The sequence below is a fragment of the Camelus dromedarius genome, chromosome 2, assembly GCF_036321535.1.
Source record: "Camelus dromedarius isolate mCamDro1 chromosome 2, mCamDro1.pat, whole genome shotgun sequence".
Taxonomy (NCBI): domain Eukaryota; kingdom Metazoa; phylum Chordata; class Mammalia; order Artiodactyla; family Camelidae; genus Camelus; species Camelus dromedarius.
This window is the reverse complement of record NC_087437.1, coordinates 80603212-80615313: the sequence shown is the minus strand read 5'-3', so window position 1 is coordinate 80615313 and position 12102 is coordinate 80603212. Positions and strand designations below refer to the sequence as shown.

The 12102-nt window shown below is 37.9% G+C and overlaps 1 protein-coding gene across 4 annotated transcripts in view; it reads left to right on the top strand.

Annotated features, from left to right (window-relative positions):
• The window catches only part of CEP97 (centrosomal protein 97), a 36049-nt gene that overhangs the window by 5999 nt on the left and 17948 nt on the right, over window positions 1-12102 (top strand). For 3 of the 4 annotated variants that reach the window (XM_064495825.1, XM_010978426.3, XM_064495820.1), the window contains 5 exons: window positions 6932-7074; window positions 7837-7995; window positions 8995-9096; window positions 10323-10436; window positions 10986-11152. In XM_064495825.1, the coding sequence (XP_064351895.1) occupies window positions 6932-7074; window positions 7837-7995; window positions 8995-9096; window positions 10323-10436; window positions 10986-11152 (685 nt within the window). Of the gene's footprint in view, window positions 1-5056; window positions 5189-6931; window positions 7075-7836; window positions 7996-8994; window positions 9097-10322; window positions 10437-10985; window positions 11153-12102 lie in introns of those variants that run through there. The other variant, XM_010978425.3, reaches the window with a different exon arrangement.

Sequence of the window (12102 nt, the reverse complement as noted above, 5' to 3'; positions counted from 1 at the left end):
TCATGTGCCCAGCTGTCTTCTTTGGCTGGAAACCTTCCTCCAGTTTACTGGCTAAGTTCCTACTTAGATTTTATTTCCTCTAGAACAGAGGTTTGCAAATAGTGTTTTAGGCTTTGTGGGCTAAGAGGAAATTGAGAATATTTATATAGGTATTTATATAACAAGAGAGAAAACCAATTTCTATAATATTTTCATTGATGAAATTTAAAATGTAATCATAATATTGAGTATGTTTTTGTAAAACAGATCTACTAAAGAGAAAAATGAAATTCTTTTTTGAGGAGGTCCCAGGAGGATAACATTTCTCTTAGGGTTCAAAATTGTTCCTGATCATCAAGATCAACTGCAAATGTTTATCTGTTCATCCTGATCTATAATGAGATTTTACAACTTTCATCTTTAAAAAATGTCTTTGCACCCTGACAAATACTGCCTGCAATCCAAGCACATATGGTTTAAATTGAGCATATTAATGTCTTGGATGGCAGTTATAGAAATATTAGACTATTCTCCTGATATTTTCCTTTTAGCATGTCAGATTAATTATTTCCAACTGAAAATTAAGTGAAAGCTCCTCAATTGCACAGTCAAGTTGGTCTTGAAATAGGGAAATTTCCTTTGCATTTGCATTAAGGTCTCTACAACACTGTTAACACTAGTATGAACTCGAAAAATATAGCCACTGTAAATTTATATGAAATTTGACAGCTTCCTTTTTGTTTTAACTTGCGAGAAAAATCATGTTAGTGATTATCAAAATGACTTTACCACAGAATAAGTTTTGTGTGTGAGCGCTGCATCATCATTAAGTCGAGTTCATGAAGAAGCATCATCACATGATCAAAATTAGCAAGCAATAAATGAGTCCTAAAGCCATTCAGTCAGTGTTGCATAATAGTGGTTAAGGGAAGTTCTCATTTGGAAAAATTTCAGTCTTGGCCCCAAGGTAAAAAATAAATAAATAAAATGATACCACTAATAAGTCAACAAATACTATGTGGTAGGGCAAGTCAGGATATTCAGCTGCTATTTCTGACAAAAATTCTTGGGCTGACAATGGTAAACCGACGAGAACAAATAAGTTTATCACTGACACTACTGGCTCAACACATGGTAGATTCAAATGTTTTCCACAAAAAACCTGCTGATTAATAATACAATGATGTTATAACCATAGGCTTTACACCTTACATTTTCACCAGTGTTGTAAATCTGTCAAACTAAATCTTTTTCTACTTTCTTAAGTAACAGATTCTACTTAGATGTACTGAATTAGTGTTTTCACTTCTTTAAAAATATTCTCACCTGTTTCATGCAGCCTATTCATAGAGGCTAATTCTTCAGTCACTTCAAATGTTGACTCCTTGAATAAATAGGAACAAAGGAGCAGTTTCAGTAACACCTGTCATATTAAGAGCCAAGGAAAACAGTTCAAAATAATTTGCCTCCACTAAATAATTTAAATTAACTATTGATATTGTTCCCAGTGTGCACAGCACTTTAAGCAGCTGTTCTCACCTAAGGCTAATGATCTTAAACAAGTTTATTTTTTCTAGATACATTTCTTCACCTGCTGCAATCAAACATTATTTGCTTACCATACCTTAAGTAAATAACTTTCCTTGCTTGGCTAACAAATGAGCCCCTTGGAAATTACTTTGGTTGCAGCTTAGTTTTATTTCTTTTTCTCTCTCTCTCTCTTTTGTGAAGAAATTGCACTATGATGAGATATTCTATTTACAGTTTCTAACTTTTCTGTTTTCTGTGATTTGAAAATATTGTGAAGACTGCTTAGTCTAGTCATGTTGACATGTATTGTTTTAGTAGAGATACAGGTTCATTGCATAATAAACATAATGCTTTGTCATCTAATTTGTTAACAAAATAATCCACAGTTCACAATACCTTAAAGATGGAATTTTTTATGCCTACATTTTTCCTTTTTTGTTTGACATGATAGGTATATGCTGGTAATAAAAAAAATAATAAAATGTCACAGTATGCCGATATACATGGCACTTGAAATGCTTTCAAGTAAAAATATGTTACTGTGATTTGTAGTGTGCAACAGCAGTATGAAGTGCTACACGTGGTCTCAGTCATGAGGACTCTTGTAGTGTAAAGGCCGCCATAGACAATAGGTGAATAAATAAGTATGGCTGTATTCCAATGAAGTTGTATTTGTGGACACTGAAATTTGAATTTCATATAATTTTATGTGTCATGAAATATTATTATTATTTTGAAATTCTTTCCAGTTGCTTAAAATGTAAAGACCACAATTAGCTGTAAACTGAACAAAGGCAGGCAGCAGGCTGGAATCAGCCCACAGGCTATAGTTTGCCAACCCCTGCAAGAGAATTATCTGTGTAAAGTAGGCTTTTGAATTTATTATTTCATTTGAGGACATGGAGAGGAATTGGTATTTTAGTTTAAAGAGGTTGTTTTTCATATTCCTTCTGTATTATAGACTTTGTGTTGTAGCTAAGTGTGAAAATCGTAGTGATTTCAAAGTTTTGAAAGTGCTAGTATTTTTTTTTAAACCACGTCCCCACAAATTGGAATAGCATTTAAGTCCTGCATGGATCCAAGGAGCACTTTTTATTTTTTAAATTTTTTTTTAGAGGGATAATTTGGTTTACTTATTTATTTTTTGGAGGAGGTACTGGGGATTGAACCCAGGACCTTGTGCGTGCTAAACATGCACTCTATCACTTGAGCTATACCTTCCCCCCAAAAGTAGTAGTTTTGAAACTTTAAAACTTCAAAGTTATCAGTATATTAATTTCTTTCAAATACAAATACTCATCCTAATTAGAAAATCTCCTTTGTTTGTCAAGATAAATTGCACTACCCACAAATGTTGTTCCAGTTTCCTGTCTACCTAGTCTCTTGACTTCATGTTATCTAAACTTGTACATAATACTCTGAAACTGCTCTGTAAAAGGTTACCATCCACTATTACAAGTCTCCTTCCTGCCACTACTCTACTTTTCAGTTCATCCTTGTTATATGAGCAGTTTAACCTTTCTAAAACAAGTTGCATTCTGTCAGTCCCTCAGTCAAATACCAAATGAAAACTAGTGGGAGGTAGTGTGAGACCAGATTATGGTGGCCCTTAAAGTTGAATTTCAAGAGAGAAGTTTTTGAGGAGGGGATTAATGTGATAAAAGGTATTGTTTCACTTAGGTCATGCCAGTAGCAGTGGGCAGATGAATTAGAGATGGGGAAGATAAGTCAGGGGGATCAGATGTTGCAGAGATCAAGTATAGTGTGCTAATAAGAGGGAAACTCTTGTGGGACCTGTGCCTGCCAAAAAATGCTACCTTGTTAAGAAGTTCGTGGTGTTGGTCAGCTGAATTCTCCAAACTGATTGGAGTGTGCAGGGTTTAACATATATACAAAATGAAGCAATTCATTAAAATGTAGCAATTTGATTTAGATACAAAAGCTATATCTGAAGAACAAAAGTTTCCCTGGTGATTTTAAAGGGTTGCTGGTTCACTTGGGCATAGGGGACTGTGCTTAGGAATTGTGGCCACTCTTTAAGAGCAGTGACCATACTCAGTTAACCCCATGGAATAAATCCTTCGGCCCTTTCCTCAAGATCCCAGGTCAGATGAACCTGACAAAGCTCTGGTTCTGCTATTGCTGTAAACTTGTAGGAACCTGTAGTTCTCAAGTAACCTCTGGGCCTCCAGGATCTCCCTCCCAAGTCTGTAAAACTGGAGGGAATTTTCTGCCTTCCTGAGCTAGAGACTCTCCTCAATCCTCACCAGCTATTCCAGGGAACAAAGGTTAGTAGGAGGCAATATTCAGGCTTGCTTTGTTTTTATACCTACATAGCAAGACTGTGCTTTTTAGGTAAGAGGTCTCTTGGTTAGAAGAAAAAATTCCTAGTGTTAATTCCTTTCAGAACTAGGAAATCTGTCTTCAGACTGAAACAGTGGGGAACAGAGTTAAAAAAAAAAAAAAAAAGAGTTAAGGCAGGTGTAGCCATTGAGACAGGAGGAGAACCCAGGACGGGGAGAATGCACACACCATCAATTGCCTTGAAAATACAGAAGCGTGAGTTACCGCATTTTCCCAAACAGAAATTATCAGAGATTTTTTTTTATATCAGAGATTTTGAACACTGCTGTTTCAGAAAGAGAAAAATTCAGAATACAGATTGCAAGAGGGGATGGAGGAGTGGGTAGTAGAAATTGAAAGCTCCTTTTCTACATTCTGTGGTGCTATCAGGTTATTTTTTCACTTCCTGTGAAAGCAGCTGCATTACCACCTGCCTCCACCTGCAGCCTGTGCTGATACCTTTTCATCTACTTCTGAACTGGTTAGAGTCTACCCATTTTTTAAGCCTTAGCTCCGTTTCACTTCCTCCTTCGAGTCTTCTCTGAAGATTATAGTTTCCATTCCCTGAAATCTTACTGAGTTGGTAGCTACAGTCGCGCTAGTTAGCATGTAATAGTTATAGCAAAGTGTAATCCTACTCCCCTCCAGCTAGGCAGTGTAATTTTTGAATTTGGAGAGTGTATTGTGAACTTCTTTTGTAAGCTTCCTTGAAAAATTCTAGGTTTATCCTTATTAAATACACCTCCATATCTAAAGTTCTGTTAAATAGTCAAGAACAACCACTTTAAAATACTGTATAAAAAGCTCCTATTCCAGCAGGCTTTAACTAAGTTTTCAAATAAAATGTATCCATTTTGACTATGTCAACAAGATCGCCTATAGCAGAGTTGAACACTTTGCGCTTACGCAGAATTTTCAAAAGAAGGGGCAGCCCCCGTTGCTGGAAGTCTCAAGCAATGAGTTCTTAAATTTGGTCTGCACTGAGTAGAGACCTTATAATCAGCCCGTTGATAAGAGTGTCAAATTTCCAAAACACCTAGAAAAGGGAGTGAAGTGATCATCTAACAATACAGTTTGCTCGTCTGCCAATGAGAGGGTTGACCAAGGTTTCTCCTAAACTCACTGCGGCTCAGATTCTAACCAGGGTTTTGCATCGTTGGGCGTAGGCAGCCGATTGGGCCGTTTGGGAGCCGTGCACCCTGGGAGCTGTAGTTTCTGGGTCCCTCCTCCCGCCTACAAGCTCCACAGAGCAGCCGGAGGACGGTTGCTTGGTATTGTTAGTAAGCGGGAAGTATGGCGGCGGCGCGCGGCGGCGCGGCTTTGCCTCCTGGAGAAGGTAAGGCGATCCCTACCCCTGGGCCCCAGGGTTTACTCTATGGAACTGAATTAAATAATTTCCTGGTGGAGAGAAGACAACTGGGTTTAGGGTGCAGTTCTGGACCAGTCCTTTGGATGAGGGGCTGTGGGCGTGCGGAGGCGCGCTGCCCTCTGGGAGTTGTAGTCCCAGGGCGCTGCCCGGCTCTCCGGCGTCGCGGCGAGAACCGAGCGGGGGGACTACAAGCCCCCAGGGACCTTTGCGCCACCTGGCGTCCCGCTCCCGCGCTCCTGAGGTTGCTTGGGCGGTGGGTTTCGGGCTGCGGTGACCTTTCTTGGACGTTTACTTTGAGTTCTGGGTGCCCAAGTGAAGACTGCAAGATCTACCCCATCCCTTGGATTCCTAGAACGTTCAGAAAAACCCTCTCTCAAACACCTCTCCTTAGATTGACGTTGACCCCTTCTTGGAAGTGTCCGGTGGCCGTGATAAAATCCAGGGGTGATCCAGAGCCCACAGTTCTCTCTCTCTCTCGTTCTGCAGACGGGGTCCTGGGATCTGGTTTGGTTGCTGCCTAGCAGAGCGTGGGGTGTGGATGCTTCTGTGGCCGGGAGCCGAGTTCCTTTGTTTTGGTTACCGCTCGGAGGCTCTGGGTCGAGGGAGGGCGGAGGGTCGAGGCCTGTCTCCACGGCTTAGAACAGGCTCATTACCAGGGGGCCGTAACTTCTTGCGAGGGAGGTTCCGAGAGGTTTCTCTACCCTTTGGAATTGCGCGCAGCGGCTGTGCATTTTCCTGGGACGGTGTATATCTTTGACTAAATTCTCAGAATCCCGTGACCCCCAAATGCTAAAAGCCCTAAGACAGTGGGAAAATGTTGAAACCCTTCAGGAGAGAAATTTCGCGTAATTTTTTCCCGCAGTAATCTTAATCTGGGTATAAATTTGAAATTGGCAGCTTCTCTGGCTCCTCCCCACTCTGATGTCTGCTTCTCTTAAACTCCACCTTCCCAGCCCAAGAAAATTTACTAATAATAGCAGTTAACATTTATAGAGCGCTTTTTACATGAGCCAGACTATGAGTGCTCTTTTTTTAATCTAATTTTTTTTTTTCCTCTAGAACAACATTGTAAGGCAGGTGTTACCATCATGATCTTACACAGTAGAAAAAAGTGAGCCCAAAAGAGATCAGTAACTTGCCCAACCACAGTAGTTAATTGGTGGAGCCCGGATTTGAAGATAACATATTCTGAATTACTTCATCCAATGCTGTGTGCCAGAAATGGGCTTAGTGCTGTTCGTGTGCTTTTTCTTTTCATACCCACATCAATTTAATGAATTAAAGATATTATTCCCATTTTGTAGATAAATTAACTATAATTTGATTTTCAAAATAGTTTGGGCACTTTACTGTAGTTAGGTTGTGAGCAGATTGGTCTCTATCAAAAGATTAATTCCATTTAAAAAATACTATCACTACTTAGGCACACAATGTGGAAGTAATAGTTGATATTGGAATATGAAGAATTCCAGAGTATTATATCATAGGAACTTGAGTAGTATATCACAAATCTAGGTATAATTTGATATTTCTGAGGGAAAGTGAATAATTTCAATCTATGGTCATTTATAAATCCAATGCTTTAGTTTTAAAATCTTAATATTTATTATGCTCTAGTGTTTTCTAACTCTAAATTTATAGAGTATAATTTTACCCCAATGCTCAGCTGTTGTATTTGTGTTTTCTAACAGTTTCCCTTCTCTTTTCAAGGATCAGTGCTCAATTGGTCAGGGCAGGGGCTACAGAAATTAAGTCCAAACTTACCCTGTGAAGTTGATGTTCATACTTTGATTCTGGATAAAAATCAGATTATTAAATTGGAAAATCTTGAGAAATGCAAACGATTAATACAGGTAGGTATTGCTATGTGAGGGAAATAGTTATATAAGACCAGTTCATTATTATTATACAAAATAAAACAGTAAAATAACTTAACAAAAAGTACCTCTGCAAGCCTGGAGAGCAGTAAATGTTGCCTTAAGTTTTAAAAAAAATTTTAATAACTAAAATAAATTTATTTAATAAATAAATAACTTAATAAATAAGTTTTAAATTTTAATTTTTACATGACATGATTATTAAATGATGATGTTTAAATTTCTCCTGAAGATGAACACATAATGTACTGCATTTAGAGTAGACTAGAAAAAGAAGCATTTGTTTAAAAAGACAATATTTTATGTTGGCAAAATATTATGTTGTTAAGATGATCTTGTATTTCATAATGGGGCTGAAGAGTTCATTCATTCATTCATTAAAGAAATGTTTATTGGGCCCTTATGTGTGTGGCATTGTTCTAGATTTTGATGGAGACAGTATGAGGACTCCTTTATTGTCGAACTTACACTCTCAAGTAGTTGCTGTGTTAAAAATGTTTTCTTTTAGTAGCTGGAGGAGGTCTGCTCCACTTTATCTGTATTTTCCATTACTTAGGAACAACAACAACAAACTAATAGTTACAGTATAGGATATTTAGACAATATGTGTGAAAAGTACAAATTGGGGTTGTATATTTGGGAATGTTTGACCATATACAGGAATCTTTTTTACCACCCTCATGTGAAAGTAATATTTATATTTTACTCCTGAGAGTAATGATATGTTTCATTCCACAGTTGTCAGTGGCTAATAATCGGCTAGTGCGGATGATGGGTGTGGCCAAACTGACCCAGCTCCGAGTGTTGAATTTGCCTCACAATAGCATTGGCTATGTGGAAGGGCTAAAGGAACTAGTACATTTGGAATGGCTGAATTTGGCAGGAAATAATCTCAAGGTGAGTTGTTTCTTTTTTTCTTCTTCTTCTTTTTTTTTAGTAATTAGGTTCTCTTTTTTTAATTTACAAAAGTATTTGCTGTGAAAAAGAAATTGAAGCAGTATAGAATGAGTAGAATACAAAAGTGAAAGTACCCACTGCCACTCCCCAGAGATAATTTCAGTTAACATAAACTAAGAAAAAAATCTCATTTTGAAACACATAAGGCAGTAAAATATTCTTTTAAATGTGAACAAAGAATCTATGTTATACTTAGGAAAGTAGATCAAACAGTAGAGTGAAATGTTAGGAGGGAGACTTTATTACGCTGAATTAAGCTTTATGTACATGTTTCATGGTACAGTGGAGAATGTACTGTTTTAAAAGTCAGGAGATCTGAATTCTAGTCTCGCTTACACCACTGAGTAGATCTATAATTTTGGCTAAGTTAATAAATGTCTCTATCATTTTTTGATATGCTATATAAGGAGACTGTATTAAATGATACTAATAGCTGACTTTTATTGAGCATGTAATTTATGCTAAGTACTATTCTAAGCACCTTAACTGTTTTAACTCATTCAGTCTCATGACAACCTATAAGGTAGGTACAGCCATTATGCTTATTACCTAGATGAGGAAACTGAAGTACAGAGAAGTTAAGTAACTTGCCTAAAGTCACACAGCCAGGAAGTTGCAAAGCCAGGATTTGAATCCAGGCAGTTTGGTTGCAATGTTAACTTGTAAGCTCTATGCTATACCCCCTGTTATGTGTCATCACCAAAGTTTTTTCAAGCTGTAAATATCTAGATGATATAATCCTCTGCTCTTAGAGGGATAACGAAGGTGGAAACATGCCATATAACAATATACCAAATTCTCTTGGCACTGCTTCTTTCTTGCTGCTCTGCTTCTGATACTAAGCAGAGGAGACAGGAGGCTCAGCTACAAGGAACTGGGGAAGAATTTCACTTTTTGATTTTGTGTGCGTGAAATAATGTGGTCCTTTTCTTGTGATAGGCCATGGAACAAATCAATAGCTGCACGGCTCTACAGCACCTGGATTTATCAGACAATAACATACCCCAGATAGGTGATCTATCTAAATTGGTATCACTAAAGGTAAATGTGTTTTCTGACTATGTCATTTGTGAAATATTATACTAAAATACCAAGAGAAAATGATCTTATTGGTCTGCTGTATATGAAGAACAGATTGTGTTCATTATGATAAAAATTCTATTTGAGTGGCAGCAATTAAGTATGGAACTTTTTGTTCTTAATATCTGTAACTGATTTATTTTAACTAAAACTGGTCATTGTAGTTAATTCTTACTTACCAGTCAGTGAACATTATGAAATTCCCTTCATGCCCAGTCAGCGAGTGTTAGCAACTGTAATTATAGAGTATATAACATGTTGGTGATGTTGAGAGTAATAATTCCTGATCTTGAGTTTGTTTTTTGACACTCAAGATTACTGTCTTTTTAGTACTGCATATTACTAAATAATAAAAATTAACCTCACTTTGATTTTAAAAATCTGTGGCATATAGCACTTTTTATGGAGGGGAATATATCATGCAATCAAATAAGTAACAGTTGGAATCACTTCAAAAAGCATATGAAGGCTTTTTCCATATTTTTGCCCCACTGGATATTATTAGCATCAGATGAATTCATTGAGCCTTAGAAACAGTATTATTAGCTCAACTTTCACCACATCTTATAGCAGAGATCGTTTTTAGCAACAATTATTCTAAGCAATTTGATGTAGCCAGATACTAGGAGAATTCAAATGAACTAAAGTTCAATACCAAGCACTCACTCTACCCTCCCCACTTTGCTGACTTAATTTGAGTCAGCTTCATCTCCAAGCACATTCTGCCTTCCTCAAGCTTTAAGTTACCAAGAGAATACAGTTGCAAATTATGGTTTGTGGCTTCTTCCTCTCTCTCTCTTTTGGAAAATATGCTTTATACCTGATTGTTTTAATAAATGTTTTCTTTCACTTTTATCACCCTCTATTTTGGTGTTTGGAAAGGAAATGAACAGGTGTGTTGCAAATTGCTCAAGTTTATCACAACATGCCTGTGGCTACACCAAACGTATGTTCTTGGACAAAGCTTTAAACTTTCTTGAACTTAGAATGTGGATGTGAAAAGAGAGAGTTGGACCAGAAGACCACCTAGAACCCTTCTAGCATTAACAGTCTTTGATTTGTGTGCGACTGAGAAGTATAATAAAATATATCACTTTATTTTCGTACACACCATTTGGGTTTTGTCAAAATAGACCAATTTGTTTGTAATCTTTTCGTTTGTAATTCGTTCTGTTTTTACTTTCAAGACCCTGCTTTTACATGGAAATATCATCACCTCTCTTAGAATGGCACCTGCTTATCTACCCAGATGTCTTGCTATACTTTCTTTGGCAGAAAATGAAATCCGGGACTTAAATGAGGTAAAATTTGAGGTTACCTTATGGGATCCAGGAAGCTGGGAAATCAGGAGAGATGCAGGAGAAGGTTGTGAGCTCACTTTAGACTGAGCATCTTGGAAGAAAGTGCTATCGAGATGAAGCACTTGGCTCTAAAAGATCATTATTTTTCTTTCCACTTTTCCTTAAATTGGTAGATTATTAAGTCAGTTTAATTTGCAATGGTGCACTTATCATTTCATTGGAAAGTGATTGTTCATAGAAGGACATATACATTAAAGGGGTTAATAAGGCATCCTGTGTGCACCTTTTGCTGGCTGCTATTATGTTTTCAAAATAGAGTGCTCTTTGCTAGGAAACAGTGCTTTTTAAGGGACTTTGTGCAGCAAGGACAGATGGTCATATTGTTGGAATTTTGGAAGTCAGTGGATAATATAAGAGTGTTACTTGTCATTTTCAAAACAAGAGGGAAATTGTTACATTCTTGAACTGCCAAAGATGTGTAATCAGCAGAAGCCCTGTGCTTGACACGGAGTAGTCCATTTCCTTTAACAAAGATGTCCTTTGTTCCAGATCTCTTATTTGGCATCCTTAACTGAATTGGAGCAGTTGTCAATCATGAACAATCCCTGTGTGATGGCAACACCGTCCATCCCAGGGTTCGACTATCGGCCCTACATCGTCAACTGGTGCTTAAACCTCAGAGTCCTGGATGGATATGTGATTTCTCAGAAGGAAAGGTGAAAATGACTTCTTTAACATCACATTTATCATGGAGGTTACTGAGAAGACCATTTCTAACTTACTACAGATTAAGAAACTGAATATTTCTTGAATTGTGCATTTAGAAATCAAGATCATTAGTGCAATCACATAGCAGACTATGTGCTGGTCATTTAGGATTTTCTATCCTTTCTGAAAAAGGATAAGAAATAAATGTCAGCCTTAGAGGTTGGGTCTAGTGAGTTTAACTTACTACCCAATATACAACAATTTTATTTCTAAAAACTCTTTTGTTAATCGGTTGTTTGGGGCTTGGAGCACTTCTACCTAGAAACTTTGTTATAGATACTGTATAGGGTTTCAGATCAACCCCACAAAAGCTTGTATCCATCATATTGTAAAGGCAGGATTAATAACACCTTAGAACCCAACTACTTTTTATAACAGTGACCCTGGGAAAATGCATGCAGAGTTCCAGTTTGGAGCTGGTAGCAGACATGCTGATTGGTCCTAACCTTCTACCTGTGAGGCAGCAGAAGTGGGAACCCCCCACCTCCAGATCACTGATGGTGCTGCGGCTTGGAACTGGGACCCCTTGGGGTCTTCTGGACGCTGACACATGACCAGTACAATCAGAACTTTAGGGGAAGGAAGGAGTTAGGTGTGGCAAGAAGGGGTGGAGTTAGGATAATGAGAATTGAGGTGACTTTATTGTCTTCACTCTGCCTCAGTTGACTCCCTCCTTTCACTGCATACATATGTGTATTCGCGGGCTCAACGCATACATTCTTCCTCACTGTTTTTGTCCTTTTGTTCTAGAATTTGATAGTAGTTGCTTGAGGGGTTTCCTGATGGAGGGTAAGTGGTAGATTTCCTTCTCTCTGCTGTTTCGTCTAGTTGCTGCTGGGGTGTGGGGCAGAGAGGAATGGCAACCGTGAGCTGTGTGGTGCTGGTGGTTGTGGTTAGG